This window comes from Talpa occidentalis, unplaced genomic scaffold, assembly GCF_014898055.3.
Source record: "Talpa occidentalis isolate TD23 unplaced genomic scaffold, MPIMG_talOcc4v2.1 talOcc4.14, whole genome shotgun sequence".
Classification (NCBI taxonomy): domain Eukaryota; kingdom Metazoa; phylum Chordata; class Mammalia; order Eulipotyphla; family Talpidae; genus Talpa; species Talpa occidentalis.
In genome coordinates, this window is record NW_023601433.1 from 42140709 (window position 1) to 42168195 (window position 27487).

The 27487-nt window shown below is 44.5% G+C and overlaps 1 protein-coding gene across 2 annotated transcripts in view; it reads left to right on the forward strand.

Annotated features, from left to right (window-relative positions):
• GNG4 (G protein subunit gamma 4) overlaps positions 1 to 18513 on the forward strand; it is a 72967-nt gene extending 54454 nt beyond the window's left edge. For both annotated transcript variants that reach the window (XM_054694980.1, XM_037511473.2), the window contains exon 4: positions 14992 to 18513. In XM_054694980.1, coding sequence (XP_054550955.1) covers positions 14992 to 15120 — 129 coding nt within the window. In that variant the 3' untranslated portion in view covers positions 15121 to 18513. The remainder of the gene's footprint in view (positions 1 to 14991) is intronic.
• The last annotated feature ends 8974 nt before the right edge of the window (positions 18514 to 27487 follow it).

Consider the following 27487-nt stretch of genomic DNA (forward strand, 5'->3'; position numbering starts at 1 on the left):
AAGCACGGTTTGAAAAAGGGAAATAGCTTTGACTTTGAGGTTTTACAGTCCAGTGCTGAAAAGAAAAGAGAATTGATACATGATCAAAAAATATTTTAGTCAGGAAATACAGGATACAAAAATGTAATTTTTAAATGTTCAAGATCTGTCTTACCTAAGCTCTAGCAATATATTCTCTTTAGAATTTTCTTCAAACCATTAATATAGGGGCTATAAATCTTAGCATGGAGCGTGCTTAAAGAAAGAGGTAGAACAACCAGTAACTTGAAGTGAGAATGTGAGAAAGTAGGTATTCTTATTGGGGGGCTTTAATTCTCTTTGAAAGGAATGCTACTTCTCTGTTCATAAAAATGACACTCTTATTTTAGAAAAGTTGGGAAAATCTGAAAAAGTATAATGAAGAAAATTCCATTTAGTTGTGTACATATTTTTCTTTTGATAAAGTCATAGTTATAATGCATGTATATTGGGCCTCCCCGGTGGCACAGCGGGTTGAGCAGAGTGCTGTGAAGCTGTCCTCAGCCTCTGTGGCGCGGGTTCGATTCCCGGCCGGCCAGGGAGATGCATACCCACATGATGCGGCAGACCTCTCCTGTCGTGCCTGCTGCTCCCCTCAGCAGTGTGTTTTGGTCCATCTGCCTGTTCTGCTCCCCGGTCTGTCTCTGGAGAATCCTGTCACCCTCCCGTGCCTCTGGCCTGTACCCCAGTTCTTGTATAAATAAAATAAATCTTTAAAAAATGCACATATATTACTTTTTGTAATTTTTCACTGAACAGTATGATTCAATATTGAAGTCAGTAAATACTACCCTAAAATGTCATTTTTAGCATTTTTTTCCCATCATCTGATACACAATAACTTATTTACCCAATCTCCTATCCATGGACAATTCCATTATTTCCAATTTCTCAGTGTTATTTTTTTAAAGCACTGCAGCAAACACCCTGGTAGATAAACTTTGCACATGTCTGATTGTTTCTCTAGGCTAAGTTCCTATGAGCTGAAAATTGTTTGCTCAAATTATTTGAATTAGTGTCAGCTTTCCCTGTGAAAAATGGTACCAGTTTATACTCTTATCAGCAATGTATAAGTTTCTGTTTCCCCAGCACCACTCTACAAGCCATACCATCTTGATAAATAATAATAGTCATAATAATAACATTTATTGACTGCTTACTAGCTGCTCTTCTGAACAATTTATATTAAATTCCTTCAGTTCTCCTAATAGTTCTGTGAAGCCAGTGCTAGTAACATTCCCATTTTACAGAGGAGGGAATGGAGGTCTGTAGAGGTTAAATAACTCACCCAATTTCACACAGCTAGAAGGTGGTGGTAGCACAGGGCCAGGCAACCTCGCCCTTGAGTCCTCAGTTGTAGTCTTTAATGCATTTCCGCATTGTTTCCATCAACAATGAGGAGCTCCAGGAAAGCCTTCCCATACTATATTTACACAAACAGCATGCTTGGGTATGCTTAGATTAGATTAGATTCAAAGAGTAAAACAAAAGATAAAGGAACATCAAACCCACAAAAATATTCTGGGGGAAAAAAAAAACAAAAAACAAGGACTAGACTTCAGCCTGCAAAAGGCTAATAAGGCATTCAGTTAGGGAGAGGTCTTCTTCCAGAAAACCCTAGAAAGAAAAGCAAGCATAGAATTTATGAAATATGAACTGAAAGGAGTGATGACATGAGCTGAAAGAATGATAGAAGAGCTAAGAAAAGAATTGGAAGGGGTAAGGGGAACTCCACTGGAAGGAACAAATAGTAACATGCTGTAGGAAACCAAACTAACAACAGGTTTAAGAAAATCAGACATTCTGCAGGGGAAGGAGCACGAGAGGGGTCAAATCAGGGGAGGGAAGAGCACAAGGGACTATGGTGATGGTGCACGGGTGAATCGGTGGTGGGAATTTTACGGGTCTACACCTGAGAGGAGAAAGCATACATTATCCAAAAATGAAGAATGATGTAAAATATTAAAAAAAAAAAAAGCTAGTTACACATACCGGATGAATAAAAAAGAAAATAAGATGGAAAGTCCCATCAAAGCAGTTAGAGATAGGGTGATAGAAATGAAGACTGACAACATTTCCAGCATTTCAAAGCTCTCCTTCCTGGCAAAAGAACAAATGGAGCAGAAAAGACTCTTCAGGATATAATATAGAGGGTTTCATCAAATAAAGAAAGACTTGGACCTGCAGATCTATTTTTTTAATAAATTTTATTTTTATATTCCCCATACAATTGCAACCCCCTTATTTCGACCCCAATCCCTCCCCTTCCTGCCCCCCACGCCCCATAGAGTGTCTCTGGTTCATAGTTGTTTGTTGATTTTGATTTTCACTTTCTTATAGTAATTCATTTTCCTGGTCCCTTATTTAAGTTTTCTAGATTCCTGCTATGAGTGAGACCATCCGGTATTTTTCTTTTTCTTTCTGGCTTATTTCGCTGAGCATGATCCCTTCCAGCGCCATCCATGTCACTGCAAATTGCATGTGTTTATCTTTTTTGATTGCTGAGTAATAGTCCATGGTGTATATGTACCACATCTTCTTGATCCAGTCATCTATTTTTGGGCATTTGGGCTGTTTCCAAAGCTTAGCTATTGTAAACAGTGCTGCTATAAACATAGGGGTGCAGGTGTTCTTTGGAATTGATGTTTCTGTGTCCTTTGGGTAAATACCTAGGAGTGGAATTGCTGGACCTGCAGATCTAAACAGCTCATCTGATTCCAGGAAAGAATGTAATAGAAAATAATCCACCCTGAAACACAGATACTTCTGAGGTTACTTAATCTCAAAAGTAAAGAAAGAACCCATTACGTCTCCAGGCAGAGGAAGCTATCACTTAGGCCAAGCACAGCTAACTTAATATATGTCAGGTGCTTGATTCCTTATACCAGCCCTGAGATATGGGTGCCACTATTACCCCAATTCACGGGCAAAACCTAGGCCCAAAGTTATTAGGTGATAAAGCAGGGATACCAACCCAGAACCTCGAGTCTTATCATTAAGCTACAGAGCCCCACCTACCATGGGTGGAAATAGCATTCAGGGCAATACTGCACGTCGGTTCAGAAGATGCCAGCCTAACCTCCTGTGAAATTTTTAAAATTCTGCAAAGAATTCTCTACCTAGCCAAGTGGTCGTTTTTTTCCTAAGTAATATAAATATATTCTCAATTATGTCAAAAATTAAATATAATGCAAATATGTACTGCTTTTCTTTATCAAAATTATTTCATGTTGATCACAAAAATCTGCAAAGAGCTGATGAGACTCAACAACAACAAAGAAAATAATCATGTCAAAAAATGGGCAGAAGAGCTAAAAAGAAACTTCTCTGAAGAAGAAATGCAAATGGCCAACAGGCATATGAAAAAATGTTCAACATCACTTGTAATCAGGGAAATGCAAATCAAAACTACCATGAGATACCATCTTACACCAGTGAGAATGGCACATATTAAAAAAACTAGCAACAACAAATGTTGGCGAGGGTGTGGAGAAAAAGGAACTCTCTTGCCCTGTTGGTGGGAGTGCAAACTGGTCCAACCACTATGGAGAGCTGTGTGGAGATTTCTGGACCTACTAAACATAGAGCTTCCATATGACCCAGCAATTCCGCTCCTAGGTATTTACCCAAAGGACACAGAAACATCAATTCCAAAGAACACCTGCACCCCTATGTTTATAGCAGCACTGTTTACAATAGCTGGATGGCGCTGGAAGGGATCATGCTCAGCGAAATAAGCCAGAAAGAAAAAGAAAAATACCGGATGGTCTCACTCATAGCAGGAATCTAGAAAACTTAAATAAGGGACCAGGAAAATGAATAACTATAAGAAAGTGAAAATCAAAATCAACAAACAACTATGAACCAGAGACACTCTATGGGAGGTGGGGGGCGGGGAGGGGAGGGATTGGGGTCGAAATAAGGGGGTTGCAATTGTATGGGGAATATAAAAATAAAATCTATTAAAAAAATTTAGAAAAAAATTATTTCATGTTATACAATTGAATTTCATGAAGGGAAATACAGATATGCACAAGATCATCTCTACTGAGACTATCAGATGGTGGATGGAAACTAAACCCTTGATGGGGACCACCATGTAGAATATACAGATGTTGGGTTATACACCTGACCTCAAATTAAAAAAAAAAAGACTATAGGAAAGTTTCTGGGGAAATTCCTAGTAGGTCCGAAGTTCCTTCCAAGCAGGGGCTGAATATCTTGTCTTTGGATCCCACGTACTATTTGGTGACAGCAGACATTGCTATACCATCTCGTCACCTGTTTCAGTGCAGGGCCTAAAGCAATATAAAAAAAAGGGTCAGATGAGCCAGTCCAGGCATCACAGGCTTTGTTCCTACTTCAGGAATGTAGGAAACCTGTCACTAACTGGCTCAGACATCACATAAAGCAAAGCCACATTTACAGGTACAGCGTTTCCAGTCAAGATTGTAAAACTAGGGCCCTGCTTTTGGCTGGAAGTCCAAACCCTGTCCTGCAGGGGTCTCAAACTTTGTGGCCAGCTGTTAGGACCACTTCAGTGTCATCTGCCCCACTGATCTAAGGAGATGGATTTGCAGGGTGAACCCTGTGGACTGCCTGTGCAGGTCCAGGGAAGGACTCTTTAGGACCTAAAGCCTCGTGTAGTGGACCTCTGCTGAGTTCCATCGGCCTCACGGGCCACTCTGCCTGCACTGGTTGCTGACTGGCACCTCAGGCATCTGGTCAATCTGGAGGTGTCTCTTTAGGTTACTGAAGCCTTTTCCTGGCAGCTTCATATTCTCCATACAGCCTTTGATGGAGCGCATCCAGCTGTGTCTTTGGGCACCCTCCTGCCTTGTAAGGGTCCTGACAGGGGCAACAAACCCTATGATGAGAGAGATGGGACTATAATATCAACCTCTGGTATTGAAAACCTTTTTCATTACCTCATACCCATCAGCATGACTACTATCAAGAAAACAGAAAATAGTAAGTGTGGATGCGAATGGGGAGAAATTGGAACCTGTGTACACTGTTAGGGTTGTAAAATGGTGGTGGTTGCTATGGGATACAGTCGGTATTCTATTAAAGACAGAATCACCAAAAAAGAGACCCAGCAATTTTACTTCTGGTATATATCCCAGAGAACTGAAATCAGGATCTCTAAGAAAGATTTGTACACTCAGTTCATAGCAGTATTTTTCATAATAGCCAAGAGGGAAGAAACATGTGTTTCCATTGGTGGGTTAATGGGTATACTGAGGTCAATCTTTACAACAGAATATTATTCAGTCTTAAAAAGGAAGAAAATTCTGACACTTGACAGTCAGTAGATGAAGCTTAAGGACATTATGCTAAATGAAATAAACCAGTCACAAAAGGACAAATATGTATGATTCCACTTATGTGAGATAATTAGAGGAGTTAAATTCATGGAGACAGAAAGCAGGGGATAGTGATTGCCAGGGGCCAAGGAGAGAGGGGATGGGGAGATCTTGTGTATAAGTAGAGTTTCACTTTGCAAGATGAAAAATTTCTGGACACTGGTTGCAGAACAATGTGAATATACTTAATAACATTGAACTGTATACCCCAAAATTGTTAGATGTTAACTTTTTGTGTCCTGCACCACAATTTAATTTTTTTTAATTAAAGCCTTTTTCCAATACCAAGTTTCTTCTGTAGGGCCTTGAGAACCAACAAGCGTGAGTACAGCTGAGTCTGTGGTACTAGAGGAGTTTATTACGTGCATCAAGAATAAATATTGACATGCCCTCTAATGTGTGCTCAGTATTAGACTTGATGCATTTTCATCAGCACTGTCAGGTACCACTCCACCCGCCCCCAGATCTTCAGCACTACCAGGGTCCCCTGATGTGCCACCATGCTGCCCAACCCCTCACCTATCTCTGCAAGAAATGGGTGGAGCCAGGACATCCAGGATTCCACTCGCCACAGAGAAGTCAACCTGTCATCACTCAGAGGTCATGTGATGTCTGCCGGGCAACAACCTTTTGGCTCTTACTTTGTATTTGAAACAGGATTCGGTTTTAACCCCACGTCACTCTGCTACACAATCTATCATGAGTCTTACCTCTACTTTTTCCCAGTGCTTCATAATAATCGTGCCAGGACTGCCAGTTTGTGAATTCTTTTGGAAGAAAGAAAAATGTGTATTTCATGGTTTTATTTTTCTAGAAGGTAAAACAAGCACATGTTTCGAAGCTTCTGAAGCCAAAACAGGAAATTTTGAAGTGAAAACAGGAGGAGGAGGCTCAAATATCGCGGGGTGTGTGGAAAGCTGAAAAAAGCAGAATCAGAGAGAGCATCATGTTCTGCTAGGTCCGTGATAGATGACTAGAAAGGTCTGGTAAAGTCCAGGGAAGGGATGTAATTAGTGTGATAAATTACATTCAGATCAAAAGAATGATATTTCTAAGGAAATAAATATAAATTATATCTTCTCACCCAGCCACAAGCCCCACAGCAGCACTTATTTTTGCTTTTTCAGTGTGTATAGTCTGAACTCCACAATGATCCTCTCTCACGCCAGCTTCTGCTAGGTTAGCAATGTAGCCTGAACCATTTTCTCCATTTTCTCATCTTCTACCAAAAATGGTCATCATTCTCACCCAGAACTTTAGAAACTAAGCAATTTAGAGGATAACTTTTACAAACACACTGCGAAATAAATTCAAAGAAAGGAGAACATGAATGAGCAATTCTACAACAGATGTCAGATACAGGGGCAAAAAAATCTTTGAGTTAAATCAAAAAGCAGAACTTGAGTGGTAGACCAAGAAGATGGAAGGTGCATTTGAAAAAGAAAAAGGGGCCCCCACTTCAGGGCATGTTTTAGTTAGGGGCACCATGGGCATCCAGCTGCCCAGATAATTTCTAAGAAATTTCCTCATGTCTATTTCTCCAACAGTCCTTGTTGCCCTCCCAGAAATGAAACATGAAACAACACAGTGTAATAGCACCCATTATATCATTAAGCTACAAACCTGCAGGTATTCCTCCTGCCTTGTACAGGAGTGAAAACTGAGGATCTAAGTGTTGCTCTTGCCCTAAATGACACAGCTCATTTGAGCTGAGTATACAGTTCAGTCATATATCTTGTTTCTTGATTCCTACCCCCACACTTTCTCTCTAAGGGATGCCATGGGATTTCTAGAATTCCTCTATAGGAACCTACATGTTGTGTTCATATTTTACTTTTAAACAAGTCCCAGAAACTTCTGGAGTGACTCACTGATTTCTGTCACCAAATACTTTATGCTCTTGGTGAACTTTTGAAATGACTGAATTGCAGCTCTCTGGAAATTAGGATATAGCAAAACTGAGAAGTGGGTTTTAGTCGTGGAAGAACATGGTAACCTGTTAAAAGGGTTTGGTGAAGTCAAGGTCCCAGGTAGACCTGGGTCAGCCATTCTGAATAAGCTGTGGGGGCTTTGCTCTGTGGTGTCACCAGTCATCTGGAAGAATCTCTTACTTGGATTAACTTGGAAGTAGTTAAGATCTCTCTCAGACATCTTAGATCTCTCTCTCAATGTGCAATCCCTTTTAATGTGGACAGAAAAACCCACCTTTATGCTAATTATGGTCAACAGCAACTCATCTACTATAATGGACATTTGATGTCAGAGTTCAGAGAGGGACTCTGTTACATTATTTATTTATTCACCCATACTTCCCACCCACTCTGGTTTCCTCTGGCGTAAATTTATGCACTGCAAACTAGATGCTGTCACCTCTGACCCACCCGGGGGGCTAAAGCCTCTCCCCATACAAACCATGAGCCAACACTGAGAATTACCTTTATTGATCTGAAGTGATATAGAGTAGTTGCTAGTATCCGTGGAAGCCATGTGTCTTACAGCTCAGGCTGCTGTAACACAATTACATAGACTGTGGTTTAAGCAACAGTTATTCATTTCTCATAACTCTTAGGTTGGGAAGTACAAGATGGAACTTGTTCAGGTTCTGTTGAGAGCGTTCTTCCTGGTTTCCAGATGGCAGGCTCTTAAAAGACCCTCTCTCTCATGTTTCTTCCTAAAAGGACATTAATCCCATTCATAAAGGTTCTACCCTCATGACCTAATTACTTCCCAAAGGTCCTACCTTCAAAATGCCATTACAGGGCCTCCCTGGTAGCCTAGGGTTATGTCTCACCTTTGTCACTATTATGGCCTGAGTTTGATCCCCGGTTAGGGAGCTAACCCACATGGCATAGCAGACCTCTCCTGTGTCACCCAATGCTCCCCTCAGCAGTGGATTTCAGTAGATCTGCCTGTTCTGCTCCCCACTCTGTCTCTGCTGAATCTTCTCACCGCCCGCACCTCTGGCCTACACCTCAGTTCTACACACAAAAGAAAAAAAAAGAAAAAAATTACCATTACACTGGAGAAGGCATCAGCATTGGAGTTTTGGGGGGATATAACCAGATAGTCTATAGATCATAATATGGAACTCTGTAGAGATTGCCCTCAAGAACTGGTATGTTGATCTTAAATGCTTCCTAAAATTAGAAAAAAAGAAAAGTAAAATCACAAGGATTCACCCTGCCCAGAATTTAGATGTAAAGCGTAGACTTATACTGTCCGAAGGTTCCACAAGGGATAATCACATATGATTTCTTTGATTGGAGCGGGTGCCAGGTTTGACCTTGTGAAAGATACCATTGCACCATAGGGGCTGCAGCCCGGCTGTGCTCTCACTATCTTCTTGCTTTGTTTTTTGGGGTGGAAGGAGGAACAAGCAGAGCCATCAAAGCTACTTGTAATTGATTCCAAGTAGTATTGTTAAATAGACCAGGATTGCTGAGAAATAGGTGTGAGTCTCTACTTTAGAAGCAAAGGATAAATGCAGTGGGTGTCACAGCCAGAATAGTAATTATGTCATCTGTCTTGTCGTGGAATGTGACTATAGTAATTGCAACATTTTCTCCCATCATTGAAGCTTGTAATTATAGTGCAACTAACAGGATTATGTGCTAACTTGGGCTGTTTTAATCACCTCTTTTACTCCGAAATGTAATGGTAAAATTCCACAGTTGTTCCCAGGTTGCCGATTCTTTTCAACATCTGTTATCTTGTAACTCTGAGAAGTTCAATACTAAGGAGAGGAGGCAGAGCTGCTCTGAGCATTTTGTAACAGAGGACTTCAGGTAAAGCTCTTTAGCCTTGAAGAGAAAGCATGAACAGTAATGGAGTTTGAACTTTTCTAGCCAGAATGAAAGTTTCTCTTTGAAAACAAATCATCTATTTCATGTTTCAAAGATGGCCGATGTTTTATGGGATTTGGCAATGCCTGCCCCCATATTTTATATGCGTTGAAGGAAACCTTCAATCATAAACATCAATCTAGGGCTGATTAAGAAAACCAGCCCCACCCCCAAAAAAGAAAACCAGCCCACTCAAACCTAAGGAGCAGGTTTGGGTTAACTAATGTCTGGATACTAAGCTGTGTCAGCCTATCACCTTTTATGTGTAAAGCTCATTCAAATGTTCATTGCATATATTTATCTTTCCAGAACACATTACAACAAATTTCAGGGCTTATTCAAGATACTTTGATTATAGAGGAATAAAGAAACATTGGACAGTATATGTGAAATAAGGGGGCTGATGGTGAAGGTAGAAAATCGCTTTGATTATTTTGTTGTAAGATGGCTTACATTCTCCTAGACTGTCTGTTACAGTATAGTTTCAATAATCTAAGTGCATCTAGGAAATTAATACTGCAGGGAATCAACCCTGCTCTACACATTTAACCTGGGCTCTCACTTACTTGACACTGATACTGTCTCCATTCCATAGTATTCTTTCCTGTTATGCAGGTGCATGGACAGGACTTCAAAATCCAGAATAGTGCAATGCTAAGCAGACATCTGTGATGCCAACATAAGAACAACAAAAGGAAGCAATCTAAGGACAATCTAAGCTTGTGTTCTTGAAAGAAAAATTGTGGCATTAGTGCAGCATCACTTCTGGAGTTGCTAGAAAAATTCCTAGATTAGACCTGCTTAGAACTAGCAAGGCCAGACATTACCAGCAGAACTGCTCAAGTATTATAGCCCCAGGACCATGACAGCAGCAGATACACTCATGTGCGACGGAAACTTGGCCCAGCACCATCTCTCTTCCACTGGGACGTCACCCCAAGCCCCATTTTTTCAAGCCCCTTCTCCAATACTTTGGCCTGATGTAGTGGTTGATGAGGCAGCCCAGTTAAGAGCCCCCTTGCAACCCGGAGAATGGTTGCTTCTTGGGAAATTGTTATTCATCAGATCCCCCTTAGGGATGTTGACAAGTAAGCTGATCAGGGGGACGGACACTGTAATTATAATTTATTGATAATAATCCCACTTGAACCAGCTGCATCATGTTGTTAAAAGTAAACTGGGACAGGGCCTCCTCTGGTGGCACAGCGGTTGAGCACTGGGCTGCAAAGCTGCCCGCAGCCTCTACAGCACCAGTTCGATCCCCGGCCACTGGGCGTGGGCCCCACATGGCGTGCAGACCTCTCCTGCCGCCTGCTGCTCCCCTCAGCAGTGTACTTCGGTCCTTCTGCCTGCTCTGCTCCCCGCTCTGGCTCTGGTGAATTCTCTCACCCTCCCGCGCTTCTGACTGTACCCAGTGCTTGTATAAATAAATAAATAAATCTTTAAAAAAAAAAAAAGTAAACTGGGACACATTAAAATGTTTCAGGGGTTTATTTGAACATATGTGGATTCTGGTCATGCAGCAAAGGTGATTAGGAGGTGCCCCCAACAGAAAGTAGGTGCCCCCAACAGAAAGTATTCATATAGAATCTGAAGAAAAGCAAAGTGATTATTTGATTGGTTAGAGCTTAACAGTGGCCTCATTTGGGAAATATTAGTTGGTTGTGATGGTTGTTCTTTTTTTTTTTTTTTTAAGATTTATTTATTTAGGGCCTCCCCGGTGGTGCAGCGGTTGAGCGCTGGGTTGCGAAGCTGCCCACAGCCTCTGCAGCACCGGTTCGATCCCCGGCTGCTCCCCGGCCACCAGAGGAGGGTCCCACATGGTGCGCAGACCTCTCCTGCCGCCCGCTGCTCCCCTCAACAGTGTGCTTCAGTCCTTCTGCCTGCTCTGCTCCCCGCTCTGGCTCTGGTGAATTCTCTCACCCTCCCATGCTTCTGACTGTACCCAGTGCTTGTATAAACAAACAAACAAATAAATAAATAAAAATAAATCTTTAAAAAAAAAAAAAGATTTATTTATTTATACAAGCACTGGGTACAGTCAGAAGTGCGAGAGGGTGAGAGAACTCACCAGAGCCAGAGTGGGGAACAGAACAGGCAGACTGACTAAATACACTGCTGAGGGGAGCAGCAGGCGAGACAGGAGAGGTTTGTCGCGCCATGTGGGACCTTCGCCGGCGGTCAGGGATCGAACCGTTGCTGCAGAGGCTGCAGGCAGCTTCCGCTGCACTACCAGGGGAGGCCCATGTGATGGTTATTCTTAAGTTTCACTTTCTCAAATTTGGGTGAGTGAATTGAGCCCAGCATAGGTCTTGGTTGGTTTCCATAGGCTACCAAGGCAATAGCGCCAGCTCTGTCTAATGTCCTCCTTATTTAATTATTTTAACAGTGTAAATACAAGGGGCCTAACCACAGCAGCCTAGCGGGAGGAGTCTTGGAGGCAGTGTCCATCCAAGCACCCAGGGCAGTGGGGAGAGGGAAACCCTGATAGGCAGGACAACACTGCCCCTATATTAAATAACATGACCTAAAAACTTTGGGTCAGCACTTTTCTTCTGGTTATATGAGTTCCCAGCAAGAGGAAAGTGTGCTAACTCTGCAACAACGTTTCAGTCCCCTGGCCAGTTGTGTTTTCATTATCGATTATTCAGGTGGCTGCAGTAATGCAGAGATTCTGTGGCCACATTGCTTGGCTTCTTATTTGGGCCTTTTCTCTTACTAGACATGTGACCTTGGACAAGTTTCTTAATTTCGTACCTTAGTTATCGCATCTGTAAAGTGGCTACAAAATAGTACCTAGAAGGATTTTTTTTAATTTATTCTGTATTTTTTAAAAGAGTTATTTATTTATGCATATAAGAGCTGGGGTGCGGGCCAGAGGTGCAGGGGATGAGAGGATTTACCAGAGACAGAGTGGGGAACAGAACAGGCAGACTGACTGAAATACACTGCTGAGGGGAGCAGCAGGCGTGACAGGCGAGGTCTGCTGTGCCATGTGGGTATCTCGCCAGCCAATTGGGATAGAATCCCCACTGCAGAAGCTGCAGACAGCTTCACAGAGCTGTGCTCAACCGCCAGCATCACCAGGGAGACCCCTTAGAAGGATTAAAATGGTAATACTCGCGAGTACTGCACTTAGCACACTGCCCAGCACATAATAAGTGGTGTTTCTGCACCCAGACACTTGAGACTAGCCCCCAAATAAAGGGTAACTCCTATCATGTGGAACTGGATGGGGTCAGATACCTCTGTCTCCCTCCCTGTCTCCATGTCAACTATTCTTTTATGGTATTTCAGCACATGCCAATGATTATCTTTATGGGTTTTTTTTTTTTTAATCTCCATTAAATCTTCTAGAAGGCAAAAATCTAGCCTTATTCTTTCCTCTATCATCTCTCAATTTGCTAAAAGGGAGAGGCTCAGTATGTAAGTACTTACTTACTGGATGAGATGAGGTATGTAGAGAATTCAGAATAAACAAAAGTATATCCCCCTAAATGAAATAGATAGGGAAAATGAAAACTGGAGAGGGAACAATAGTCAGATAACACATTCTTTTTTTTTTTTTTTAAGATTTATTTATTTATTTATACAAGCACTGGGTACAGTTAGAAGCGTGGGAGGGTGAGAGAATTCGCCAGAGCCAGAGCGGGGAACAGAACAGCCAGACTGATGAAATGCACTGCTGAGGGGAGCAGCGGGCGGTAGGAGAGGTCTCGCGCCATGTGGGACCCTCGCCAGTGGCCGGGGATTGAACCGGCATTGAACCCAGCGCTCAACCGCTGCGCCACCAAGGGAGGCCCATATAACACATTCTTAAAGGAACCACCTGGAAGAGTTCACTAAAGTCAAGGATGAGAAGTAGCTCTAAGGGGAGAGGTGACTCTTAAGAGAGGAAGGTGGTTGCTCCAGCCAACTGTCCCCTTGCTGGCCTCGCCATCCATGAAGACCAGAGGCGCCTTTAGATGAATTCAGTGGGTGTCCTAACATGGTGGCCCTGGAGGAATCCCAAGGCCTCTGGGCACAGAGAGAAGCTTGGAGTGGAGAGGGGAGAGATCATGACTAAGAGAGCGAGGGGAGAACCATGCCTTCAGGTCAGATGCAGCAGCAAACATCCCGCTGCGGGGCTTGGCCTCCCAGGCTCCACCCCAGGTGCCGCCTGCTTCTGCGAGTCCTGTTCTGTGTGTCATGGCTTTGAGGGCTCACACTCAGCTTCCCTCCTCCTGTGCCCCGGTCCCTGTGATGACGTTGCAGGTCTCCTGCAGGCCCTTTCCTGGGCCCATATCTGCAGCCTCCCCTCACCCTGGAAATTCCCGTCTGGGTGTCCTGTAAACTCCTGCCAACTTCAGAAACTGCCGTTCAAGCCAACATACATTTATCTTTAGATCTAAAATACTAGCCATGGAACTATTAGAGGTAGAATTATAGATTATTTAAAGTAAATAGGACCTTAATCTAATTCTCCCAAGTTTTGCAAATTAAGAAACTGAAGCTCAGAGAGGTGAAGTTACTTACCCGAGGTCCCACAGCCATCAAAGGGCTGAGATGAACCTGGAAGCCTGATGCTCATTGGTATCCTTTCCATTCCTCATGCCCAACAAATGAAGACTTTGTCAGGATTTAAGTTGATTCATCTGCTCAACTGCTAGTTGTTTTTTGAGTAAAAATTCATTATATACATATATTTAAATATGACAACTGGGGTTTGTAGGATTCCAGCCACAGCTAGAATGTATGGGTCTGTGCTGGAAATCAGAAAAGAATTTCTGCAAAATTTTGGAAGATGGGCCAGCTTTGAAAAAGCTAGCGGGAATGGGTGTGGACTTTAAATACTTTTTTTTTTCATCGATTTGTAGAGTATTTTTATCATCTTGGAGAAGATTTAGACATTGAATACTGAAAGGACTTCATTTGACTGATAGAAACTTACCCCTGCTTATAGCCGATAATAAGCACTTGCAGGCGGAACAACCTAATTGGCAGGATGGTTAAACACACAGGCCATTTATTTGCCAATCACACGACACAGACCACAAGTGAAATGAGCTGGTAACTTCATCTCCCTCTTAGGGAATGCCTCTCCACGTACTGCCCCTCTACCCAGCCTCTCCCTCTGAAACTCTTGGACATGAGCTCAGGGGCGTTCCATGCACAATCACCATGTATCAGCAGTCTTCAGATTAGCCTGGAAGAGAAATAGAAGAGCAATACGCTGCTCAAGAGAATGGCCATTCTGAGTTAAAACATGCATGCTTAGAACATGCAGCTGACATATGTGTTATGCATAATGTGCTTACAAAACATGTTATCTGGAGGAGGATAAAGTGTCTGTGTTGGTCATGAGAGCGAATTGCAGGAAAATAACAGCAGTAATAAATACAGTGACACTGGTTTGGCCAAGTACCTTATTCATCTAGAAATGGTTTGCAGAGGAATCATCAAGCTGCTGGCCTGAAACCACTACTCACCCCTCCAAGGAGAACAGGACTTTGTGTGTGGAGCCTCTGCTGGCTTCTCATTCCTGCCTAGCTGGTGAGTGGTCTGCCATCCTGGGCAGCCTCTCTGTCCTCAGTCATGCTCCCAAACCCCTCTCCTCCGGGTTTACACAGACCCTCTCTCCAGGCGAGGAATGGCCTGTTGTTGGCCTTGTCCACAGCACAGCCTGTCCTTGGGCCTGGATGCTCTCCACTCGACACCTCTGCCTTGGAACCACTCTGATCCCCGGACTGGCCATTAACCCAGCGCCTGTGTTGTGTCCCCTGCAGGTCTCCCAGGCAGCGGCGGACCTCCTGGCGTACTGTGAAGCCCACGTGCGAGAGGACCCTCTCATCATCCCAGTGCCTGCGTCAGAAAACCCCTTCCGAGAGAAGAAGTTCTTTTGTACCATACTCTGACTCCGTTTGTTATGAAAATGTCTCCTTTTCTGTCAGTGAAACCCCTGCTAGCGACAGTGCATGCTCTTAGCTTTGGGGAGCTCCGCCCACGTGCCTCCCCTCCCAACCAGGACTGCTGGGGCTGGTCTCATGTTTCTCTTAGGTTTCCTACATTGCCTTTGATTTCACTTTTCATTGTCATGTTGCGCTCATTACTGGCAAAGAATATAGACATTTTTGGAACCAAATTACAAATGTGCCAAGTAAAACTAAGTATGAATCTAAGGGTTTGAAAGTTTTCCACATCACTTCCCAAGTTTGACTACATCAACCTTGAAAAGATTTCACTGGATCACTTACCGAAAAAAATTGTACCCAAGAATCCCCCCTTGACGATAAGTCAGGGTCCAGTTAGAACCTTTTGACCAACTGGAACATATTCGTGACATTTTCATCTCCCTTCCTGGAGAAAGCTGATGTGGAAGTTCTTTATTTCCTGCTTTTCATCGTCCTTTTAAAAAGGAAATAACCCACCGCATTGGATGGTTTCCTTACTGTGGGTCTCCTGGGGCCACGTGGCCCAGACCCTGATGGAGCCCCAGCTCCCTGTTCCCCACAGTTGTCATTAACCTCCCTGGAGGTGACCCTTCCACCACCTTGGTTGAAGCTGGCCCTGCTATGGAAATAGATATGAGGTGGCCCTTGTAGCAAGCTTAACCATAAGAGCACCCCACAGCCCCCATCTGTTTCCCTGCCCCAGCCTGGCCATCCTGGGGCTCACCTCCTCTCTCCTTTGCCACCTTTTCCTGCTCCCTCCTCTTCTGGCTCCTACTCACTAGTTCTAACATGGGCTTTGTTCTGAGCACAGCACTGGGCCCTGTGGGGTGTCACCAAGATGGCCCCTGCCCCCGAGGAGTGAGTCACAGGGGTAACCGCTCATTATGTGCCATCCACTGACCTGTGAATTGATACCTATTCTCTTAACTCAGTCCTCCAATAGCAAAGATACAGTACAACAGTCTTTTTTTAAAAGGAGGGAAACTGAGGCACTGGGAGATTATGTTGTTTCCCCGAGGTTGTAGATACTAAGCAGGAAAACTAGGACTACAGGCAGGCTGGCCCAGAGTCCTCCTGGAGCCCCTGAGCTACTCTGCCTTCCAGGTGTCCCTGTGTGCAAGTGTCAGACCCACAAACAACCTGAAGCACAGAGGCAGTGGCTGCTGCCCGAGCACTCTCTTCCCAGCCTCGCCAGGAGGGCTCATGTTGGACCTGTATGCTCACTGCTCACAGCTGATGAAATGTGGAGGCCTCCTTGGAAGACAAGACAACTCTTGTTTTTTTCTGAAACAGACTTGCAGGCCCCGCCTAAAATAATATACCACCCAGGATGAAAGAAGAGGTGGGGGCAGAGAGCACTTTGTCTAAGTTCGTCCTCCTCTGTTTGTTTGGAAACTGCCTGGCTCCCTCACTCTGACAGCAGCTTGCTGTGTAATCGAGGACAAGCCATTTTGTGCTGGGAATGTTCTAACCTGCAAATTGGGGATCATGGTAATTACTCCTGCCTTTCTGGCTCGGAGAAAATAGAGAGGTGCTACAGAGACGAAAGCTCTGATTACCATGAAAACAAATAAATGTACTAAATGCCAAGATAGAACATAGGGAAGGATGCACGACCTCAAAGATACCAGGGTGCAGTTGGAGAGATAATGTCAAATTGCCTACAAGGAGGTAAATGTAAATTACAGATCAATTCACACTTGCTACCCTTGTCCTTGGTTTTAGTCCATTTTTATTCTTTGCTTCTTTTATTGAAACCCACTCTTGGCTTTATCAGCGCTCACCGATAATACCAGTGTTGTCAGGAAGCTGCGGGCTTCCTAAGCAGAGTTGTTTGCTGTGTGTGATCGTAAGACTTTGTGTACTTCTCTGTTGGGGTTTATGATGAGGCTCTCTTTCTTCTGTATCCATGTCAACACCATTTACCTGATAAAGCAAAGCACAAACCATAAAAGCACACCAGAGAGGCTGAGTAAGTACAACAGCATAGAAACTGGCTAAATCCCATCAAGAAAACAGACAAAAACTATGCGTCTAGTTTTCCTCTAAACTACCCCCCTCTTAGTTTGTACTTTTACTGACCCTCCATAGCCCGCCTCTCCTTTTCTCTCTCTCTCCTGTTCCTTTCCCACCTCTCTTCTGCACATTCCCTCATGAGACGTTGTTTGGTTGGTTTTTTGACATAAAGGTATGACTAAACCTTTTCCTTCCAAACCTATGGTATTTTGTGAGATTCACCCATCCCAAGTGTTTCTCAACTCAGTGTCATCTTCTTGAAAGCAAGTTCATGCACATGGACTACGAGGTAGCAGACATGCGATGTAGCCCCTCCCTGTCTAGCTGTCACTGGAAGGTGAATGAAGTGGGGTGCACCTCTAGTGGACAGTTTTCATTTTGACTGTCTAGCCTCTGAACCCCTCGGCCTACAGGAAGGAGAGATTCACCTCTTACCTTTAAATTTAATGGGACATAGTACCTGGGAGGTCTTTCCTGTCTCTTAACTGCCCCCTCCTTGCCAGGCCAATCAGGAAGTGATGAGTGACTGGAGAGAACTACTCGGACTCCCCTACTTGGGATTGCGAGTCCAGAGCAAGGGACATAGAAATGAAGGGATGGCGAGATTCATTTCACGGGAGTACAGCGACTCAGCAGGGGTGCTAGTCAGCCAGGCAGGCTGCAGGCACTGGGTGTTCACTGGCACCCATGTCCTAGGGTGGCACAGACCTGGGAAATCTCCTCCACTCCCTCTCCCTGTGCTGTCGTGGCCCCACTTATACTTCTATATCTCCTTTCTAGTTCTCTCTCAATTCCTTGAGCCTATAAGTTTTATCCAATAAATTCCTTATTATTCCATGAAAAAAACCTGGGTTGTAGGCATTTCATTTGCTCTAATAACTCCATTCCTAGGTATTTACCCAACAGAAATGTATAGTACATATGTTCACCAAAAGAAATGGGCTAGAATGTTTATAGAAACACCTCATGAAAACCCCAAACTGGAAAGCATCCAAATGCCCATATTGACTGGATAAATAAATTATGGCATATTCACACAGTGGAATCCTAGACAGCAACGAGAATGAATCATCTCTCGGCTACACACCACAGCATGGTGTGAATCTCATCAGAGAAGTACATGCTGTTTTCCATTTGTATCAAGTCCAAAGCCTAGCACAGCCAATCTATGCTGATTGCAGGTACAGACATGAGTGATTCTTGAGGGGATGGTAGCCAGAGGGGCACAAGGGGAGTTGGGGGGATGTCCCATTTCTTGATCTGGTTGCTGGTTACCTGGGTCTGTCTAGTTTGTGAAAATTCTTCTATCTGTGTACTTATGATTTGTGCACTTTTCTCTATGTATGTATGTTTTACTTCAATAAAAACTTGGTTTTTGTGGCTGGCTATCAAGAATCCTGTTTTTGTTTTTGTTTTTAGCACTTTGCTAAACTTCTTACTTCTGTTTAGGTATATCATCCGTGGGGTATTTGAGAGTATATTTGACAATATTTTGAAATATAGAACTCTTATAATCCACAGCTGTTGGGACAGAAAGTAGGTTTTCAGTGCTCTGCAGGTAGTTCCTTGTGAGTAGGATATGTGAATGCCCTGCTGTGAAATTTGTGTCTTTTGGGATAAAGAGTGAGAAATTATGCTAGGAGTTCCCACCTGGATCAGCCTTTTTGTAAATGAGCAGGTGACATCCTCTCAGTCTCAGACCTCCCGGCCATCAGGAATGAATGGAAGAGGCTGACCTGCTACAAAACCCTATTATCAAACACCACCTCTGGGGAAGGAGCAAAGGCACAGGTGGCAACCCCGCCCTCAGCTGCCCAGCGATGGAATGAATGGAAGAGGCTGACCTGCTACAAAACCCTATTATCAAACACCACCTCTGGGGAAGGAGCAAAGGCACAGCTGGCAACCCCGCCCTCAGCTGCCCAGCGTGTGGCTGCACTGAGGCAAATGTGGATTCTTTGACTCTGCTCCCACCCACGGGGGCTCTAGGCCCCTTACAAGCCTCCAATGGCTTCTAAAGGTCCCCTGAAGCTACCTCCTTTGCTCTCGGCTGCACATGCCTCTGCCCTTCTCTTTCTCGCAGCTCTGACATGTTGAAGCCCAGGGAGATCACAGAGGTGCCTCATGTGGGGACTCCTGCTACATAAGTCAAAGGTCTCCCCTTTGATTCTGAGCTCCGGCCCCCATGGAACTCAACAATGAGTCTGTGAATTGTCAGCAGCTTCCCTCCAGGGGAGCCAGGAAAGGAAGCCAACTTAAGGTTGGAAGGAATTTTATTCTGGTGACTGTTCAAATTTGAGATGAGAAGGGTGATGATGACAACCACTGACATCCTGACCTGCAGAGAATACCGCTGGGGCAATAGATTAGATGGAAGGTAGTCACGCTTCCATGTCTTTCAGCTCTTGTGGGTGACAGGAAGACACCAAACCCTGGGCAGTTTTTATGGAGGACCAGAAGGATGCTATCTCCACCATTCCAAGTTTCAGCCACACCTCCTGGGGCGTGCACCCCGCTGCCTTCACAGGATGAGGAGCTGGCTGAGAGGGTGGTGGAGGATAAGCTGGTGTCCTTCCATTTTCTGAGTTCCTGGAGGTAAGCACAGATGAGCTGGATTCCCTTCCCAGTGCTCAGAATCTGACATCCCATCTGATTTCTAAAAAACTCTTATACTTGAGGGACCTCCCCAGTGGCGCAGTGGTTGAGCGCTGGGTTGCGAAGCTGTCCGCAGCCTCTGCAGCGCCGGTTCTATCCCCAGCCGCTGGGCAAGGGTCCCACACGGGGTGCAGACCTCTCCTGCCGCCCACTGCTCCCCTCAGCAGTGTACTTCGGTCCTTCTGCCTGCTCTGCTCTCCGCTCTGGCTCTGGTGAATTCTCTCACCCTCCCGCACTTCTGACTGTATCCAGTGCTTGTATAAATAAATAAATAAATCTTAAAAAAAAATACTCTTGATTCTGTTGTAGCTAAAAATAATTTACTAAACATAAAATTTTCAAGTCCATGCTTGGAAATGAACAATATGCTGGTGTTATGGTACCACTTGCCTTTACGTTTCCCCAGTGACAGAGGATGGCCACCAAGCGCCTGTCTACTCTGGCCCCTTACTCTCCAGAGTCACCTTCACCCCTCCCACTTCCAGCTCAAAACCCTGTGCTGTGTCCACATGGGCCACTGTTCAAGCCGACTTCCCCTGCCTTGTTTCCTGCTGCCACAAGGTCCTTGTCCCTGCTGATTCCTCTCCTTAGCACACTCCTCATTCCTCCCTCTGCTAGGTCTACTTATTTTTTTAATTTTTTTTTTAATTTTCTTATATTAGTGTTCATTTTTGTAGAGTAATTGGTTTCTTCTCTCAGGTGTAAACTCCACAGTTCTCCCGCCACCACAGCACCCGTGAACCATCACCATAGTCCCTTGTGTTCTTCCCTCCCCTACTTACTTTTTAAACTTCAACTCAAACCGCACTAAAGGTTCAAGACTTCCCTGACCTCTCGAACCAGGTCAAATCTGTTTCTAGGCTCCTACTGCCTGCAAGCCTGCAAAGCGCTTCTCACAGCACTGTCATTATTGCCATTTTGCATTTGTATATGTGACTACTCTGACGGTCTCTCCTTCACCCCCACCCCACCACTGTAAACTGCACAGGGCAGGGCTCTGATTTTTTTTTTTTTAAAGATTTATTTGTTTATTTATTTATTTATACAAGCACTGGGTACAGTCAGAAGTGCGGAAGGGTGAGAGAATTCACCAGAGCCAGAGCGGAGAGCAGAACAGGCAGACTGACAAAGTACACTGCTGAGGGGAGCAGCGGGTGGCAGGAGAGGTCTGCGCGCCATGTGGGACCCTTGCCCAGCGGCTGGGGATAGAACCGGCGCTGCAGAGGCTGCGGACAGCTTCGCAACCCAGCGCTCAACCGCTGCGCCACCGGGGAGGCCCAGGGCTCTGATATTTGCATGATTGTTCCCCAGCACCTAAAACATTACATGGCACATAATAGGCACTTGGTAAGCATTGTTCGAATAAATGAAGAAAACTAGTCCTTTTTTGACCTTGAGTGCTTCTCCTGGGGCATCTTCCATAAGCTGCTGCAGTGTGAATGAACCCTCAGAAAGCCTGTGAAACAGTACATATTAAATAGCAAAAATCCCACTGAGCTCAGTTTTAGAGATTTCACTGGCTTTTTCAGACAATTCTTTTTTTTTAAGATTTTTATTTATTTCATTTTATTTTTGCATAGAAGAACTGGGGTGTAGGCCAGAGGTGCAGGGAGTGAGAGGATTCACCAGAGACAGAGTGGGGAGCAGAACAGGCAGAGTTACTGAAATACACTGCTGAGGGGAGCAGCGGGAGAGACAGGAGGGGTCTGCTGCGCCATATGTGGGTTAGCTCCCTGGCTGGGATCGAACTCAGGCCTTCGGGTTGGTAGCACTGAGACTTAACCCCTAGGCCACCAGGGAGGCCCATTTTTCAGACAATTCTTGCATCATGCAGCAGCCCATCTGGCAAGCAGGAAGGTGCTCAGAAAGGTGGAGAGGTTTTTATAGGCGGAAAGAGAGCAATAAAAGAGGAGAGAGGGGCCTCCCCTGGTGGCGCAGCGGTTGAACGCTGGGCTGCGAAGCTGCCCACAGCCTCTGCAGTGCCAGTTTGATCCCCGGCCACCGGCGAGGGTCCCACATGGCATGAAGACCTCTCCTGCTGCACCCGCTGCTCCCCTTAGCAGTGATTTTCGTCGGTCTGTTCTGTTCCCCAGTCTGGTCTGGTGAATTTTCTCACCCTCCCACGCTTCTGACTGTACCCAGTGCTTGTATAAATAAATAAATAAATCTTTAAAAAAAGAGAGAGAATTATTTCAGGCCTGGATAACTTACCTATGGGTGATGGGAAAAGGTCATGTAGCAGGTTATCTCATTTTCCTTTGAGGGTGGAAAGGTTACCTCATTGGTACTGAGCAGGAAATTCCCATCTGAACAGTTAAGACCACACTCCAGGGGATGGTTAAAACCACAGCTTGGTTAAGTGTTTTGTCTTGGTGGGCTTAGCACAAGCAACTCCACTTGGGAACTGTCATTTTCTTTTTTTTTTCTTTTTTTTTCTTTTTTTTTTTTGATATCTAGTGGCTTTCATTATTTTTTTATTTTATATAATTTTTACATCATTTTTCATTTTTGCACAATATATGCATTTTCATCTTAGTTATAGTCCCCATACAATTCCCACCCCCCTTATTTTGACCGTAATCCCTCCTCCACCCCACCTCCCCAGGTAGTGTGTCTCTGGTTTATAGTTGCTTGTTGATTTTGATTTTCACTTTATATAATTAGTCTTTTTCTTCTGTCATTTTCTTTTTAACATAATCAAGGGAAGGAGGGCTTTGCTGAATGCTTCCATGTGCCAGGCACAGAGCTAAAGAGTTCATTTTTTTTTTTTAATAGAGGCATGTTTTATTTATTTATTTGTTTGTTTTGTTTATACAAGCACTGGGTACAGTCAGAAGCACGGAGGGTGAGAGAATTCACCAGAGCCAGAGCGGGGAGCAGAGCAGGCAGAAGGACCGAAGTACACTGCTGAGGGGAGCAGCGGGCGGCAGGAGAGGTCTGCGCGCCATGTGGGACCCTCCTCCGGGGGCCGGGGAGCAGGCGGGGATCGAACCGGCGCCGCAGAGGCCACGGGCAGCTTCACAACCCAGCGCTCAACCGCTGCGCCACCGGGGAGGCCCTAAAGAGTTCATTTTTAAGTCCTCACAATTGTGTGTAAGATTATCCTCATCCTGGCGGTGTATATTACCCATATGTATATGAGGAAGTTAAGATCAAATTGCGTAATCTGTCCAAGGTTAGATAAGAATGAAGCGATTGGATTTGAATCCCCATCTATCCTCACCTAGCACCATGATACTGCCTGGAGTTGAAACTAGGAGTCCAAGAGCCAAAAGGGCTCTCATCTCCTGCACCCCACATTTAAAAAAGAAAGCTGCTAGGAAACCATAAGGCACACTTTTGCCTTTACAGCAGGGTTACCCTTCCTGCTCATTTAAGAACCATAAAGCACCTGCATGCTATAAATGTCCCAGCTCACGGCAGCTGAACCCTGGTTTAATTGTGGTGATTAAGGCCAGGGGAGGGCCGCCTCTTGGAGAGCAACGAAAGAACAGCTTGAGGAAAGGAACATTGTCCTGTGAAGCAGGAAGGTTTAGATCACTTGTGATGTCCATTATTTGGGGTAGGTGGTATGGAAGTGTTTCTGCGAGAAAAACAACCTGTAATTAGCTGGGCTATGTGTGGATAAAGTATTCTCAGACTTTTCTTTCCTGGTCACTTGGTAACAGTCTTATCACTTGCTTGAAAGTTTTACATTTATTTTAATTTTATTTTTTGCTTTAAGTTAAATTAGCCTTCATTCAACTCACTCTTAAACAATCTCTGGAACAGAATAAAGGAAGTCTAAGCTTCATCCATGATAAAGCTGGTGTTTTGTAACTGATACTGCTCTTATATATAATACCTGTTTTCTGATCAATTTGTTTCATCTCAGCCCTTACTAGTCTCTGACTCAGAAGTATAGATCCACATCGGCACATCTTGCTTTAGTTAAAATTCTATAGGACCAAGAAAATGCAAGAGGAAAGCAAGGCTCCCACCTGGTAGACATGTAGTGATTAAACAAGGAGGTGTTAAGGAGGCCCCAAAAACCCAATCTTGGGGCCTGGGCTTTGGAGTCAGAGGGACTTAGTTTCAAATCTTGGCTCTGCCGCTTACTTCCTTTGCCATCGCTGGTAGTTTCCTTTCCAAGTCTAGTAACATGAGTAACAACACTGGACCTCCCTGGTGGCACAGCGGTTGAGCGCTGGGCTGCGAGGCTGCCCACAGCCTCCGCAGCGCCAGTTCGATCCCCGGCTGCTGGCCGAGGGGCCCACATGGGGCGCAGATCTCCCCTGCCGCATCCGCTGCTACCCTCAGCAGTGCATTTCGTTGGTCTGCCTGTTCTGCTCTCCACTCTGGCTCTGGTGAATTCTTTCACCCTCCCGCTGTAGAGGCAGGAATGGACGCAGTGCAGGTTTTCTGATCCCATGCAGACCGGGTAAAGGAGGAGTAAGAGTCCTCAGTAGTTTTGCAGGTTTTTTATTGGGGTTCACCAGGCATATGGCAGGCAGGGGTGCATGTGGCAGGCTGGGAGGCTGGCAGGCCTCCCAGCCCCCAGCAAGTCTACACTCTATCTGGGCTCTAGTGTTCGTTCTGCTGCTTCTCGGCTTCTCTTTCGGCTTCGGCTTCGGCTTCTACTGCTGCTGCTGGCGTCCCCGTGACACCTCCCTTAAAAAGCACTGTCTTAGCTCAGCTGAATCCCATCTACCTATGCCCACACCCTATTCCAGGTGCCCGCCATCAGGCATGCATTCAGGACAAGGATCCATCATCTATCCTGATGGCGGAAGGGCAGAAAAGCCTGACATTTTCTTTACCCTACACCCTCGCCTCTGACTGTACCCAGTGCCTGTATAAGTAAATAAATAAAATCTTAAAAAAAAAAAAAAAAAAGAGTAACACTTGTTTCCTAAGGGGCTCTTGAGGAGTCAATGAAATAATGTACAATTTTAGCATTGCCTGGGAGGGGGGCATGTTCAATAAATAAGGACTAGCTATATTGACCTTGTTAACAACTATTGTGGAAAAAAGATCAGAGTTTCAGAATCTAAAATAAGACTTTTTCATTTGCCAAAGATGCATTGAAGGAGGGAGAGAAGGTAGAAGTTACCAGCCAGTACCTGGGCACTCATCACACTCCAGCTCCTTCACACATCAAATTGACAGATTTTGCAATGCGTGAATACAGCTGAGGTCTTGTAATTCCTGGAACTGCCCTATGAAGAAGGGACCCCATGATATGCAGGGAAGACAAGACCTTGTAATTATCAGCCATGGAGCAGGTGGCCAAGCCTATAATAAAAACTTCAAAATTGCTCTTTAGAAAGGGATGAATTTCTGATACATGCTACAACCTGGGTGAACTGTGAAAACATTATACTAAGTGAAATAAATCAGATGCAAAAAGACCCAAAAAATTGCTACTTAAAGGGGTAATGATAATATTCATTTGAAGGAGGTCAAATCATTCAGGGTCTCTAAAGGAATTACAATATTCACCCACAAGAAAGACATTAAGGGTCTCTGTGGTGACCAGAACTTTGTTCTAGCTACTACTTAGTGGTGCTGTCTTTTTGTGGTGAGCTGCTTTCTCTAGCTGATATTTTTTTCTGGTTTTTACCTCTGAAGGTTTTGAATGACTACACACTGGCCCCAGGTACCAAAGGTTGGTTTCCTACTCTAGCATGCTGGGTCAAGCAGATATCCAAGGAAGGGCTATTACAGCTCAGCTGGGCTGGTGAGGAATGTCCACCTGCTGCCCCAACCTGAGGTCTGGGGATAGTTGGATGAGGAAGCCACCAAGGACCTGCCATGGAGAATCAACATGCACAGCTAAGGGAGCTTGGAAAACCAAGTATCTCATCATTGATACAGGTTGAATTGCTTCCCCCTAAAATTCATGTTGATAGTCTAACTCCCAGTCCCTCAAAAAGAATGTGACTATAATTGGAGATAGATCTTTGTAGAGGTGATCCTGTTTAAGTCATCAAGGTAGGCCCTAATCCAATATGATTGGTGTTTGCATAAAAAGAGATTAGAACACAGACACAAAAAGAAAGAGCACGGCCATCTATTGTGCAAACCAAGGAAAGAGTCCTCAGAAGAACCAACCCTGTCAACGCCTTGATGTTGGACTTCCAGCCTCCAGAACTGCAAGAGGAAAAAAAATGTCTGCTGCCTAAGTGCCCCAGTCTAAATCTAAGTGCATTTTGTTATGTCTGCCTTTGCAAACTAACACAGTTCTTACATAGAGTTTACCAGGTGCCAGTCCATCTTCTAAAGACTTTGAAAATATTGCCTTATGGATCCTATTATCCCTGAATTAGACCCATTTTTAAAATAGCAAAATGAAGCACCAGAGAGATCAAGAGACTTGCCAGAGTCACCTTTAATAGGAATGGTGGAGCTAGAATCCAGGAGTCAAGTGCTAAAACATACTCTTAACCACTTTGCCATGCTTCCTCTTGGGGCTGGAGGGAAACAGTTAATTCCCAGGTTCAAATGGAGATAGCAAGCAGCTGAACTGGGGCCAGAAGAGTGCTGGGGAATTTGGCAGGTGATGCTGCAGAACCCCAGCAGGTGATCAGTCCTCATGCAGGACAGGAGACATCGGGAGGGGTAATGTATACACCTTCAGATAGCTGGGACAAAACAGGAGGGTGGAGGCCTAGGGCCAAGTTGTGATGAATTGGCTAGAGCAAGATCCCCTGTCATATCTGGAGAACTAGAATTTGCCAGAAAAGAACTTAAGGTAGAGGTTGTAGTAGAAGCTTAAGTCTAAAAGCTTGGACACACAATGGGCAGGACAACTGAGGCCTGGGCACTCCAGAGAAGAAGCCTACTGAACACAAGAGGTGGTAGTCTTAGGTCAGATATCCAGCCCAAAAGACAGGTACTGCTTTCTGCCTCATCAGGATACGCTGGGTACAAAACTCTTCAGATAGGGCCAAGTCTACTTGAGTGCAGATTAGAACAGCGTTGGGCTCAGGAAGTCCTTTTCTGAGGTCTAGAAGCAGCAGCCACAAAGAAGTGTCAGAAAAGCTTCTCCCTGGGCACAGCCTCTATTCTATCCTGGGACAACGTAGCCCTATTGATATTAATTTTCCTGAAACTTATAGCTGAGACTAAATTCAACTCCACTAACAGAGGGGAAAAAATTGGAAAAAGTTTACTGCTATAGGAGAGAGTTCCCAAAAGCAAAGATTTGTTTGTTTGATATCAGAGCATCCTAAATAAGAAGAGGCTTCAATGGCCAGAGTTCAACCTCCGCAATCCAGGAGACAGGTTTCCATGTTCCTTCAAATACTGTTATCTTCTTGAATGTTGGATGTCTGGCATCTTGTAAACATCGTATAAGCTGGTTACTGTTTTTTTCTGGAGAGGGAAATTGTTTGAAGAGACGAAAAAGGTACACTCAGCCAAGTTGGTAGGAATGCAATTCAATGCAGCCTCCTCTGGAAGACAGTGTGCAGATACCTTAAAATAAATTAAAATGGACATCCCATAGGATGTAACAATACCTCTGCTAGGTAGTTACCCAAAGAATATGAAAACACCAAAAGATTTATGTCCTCCTGTGTTCATGGCAACATTATCCACACTTGCCAAGTCATGAAATCAACCTAAGTGACTAACAACAGATGATGGGATAAAGAAATTGTAGAATATCTACTCAGTG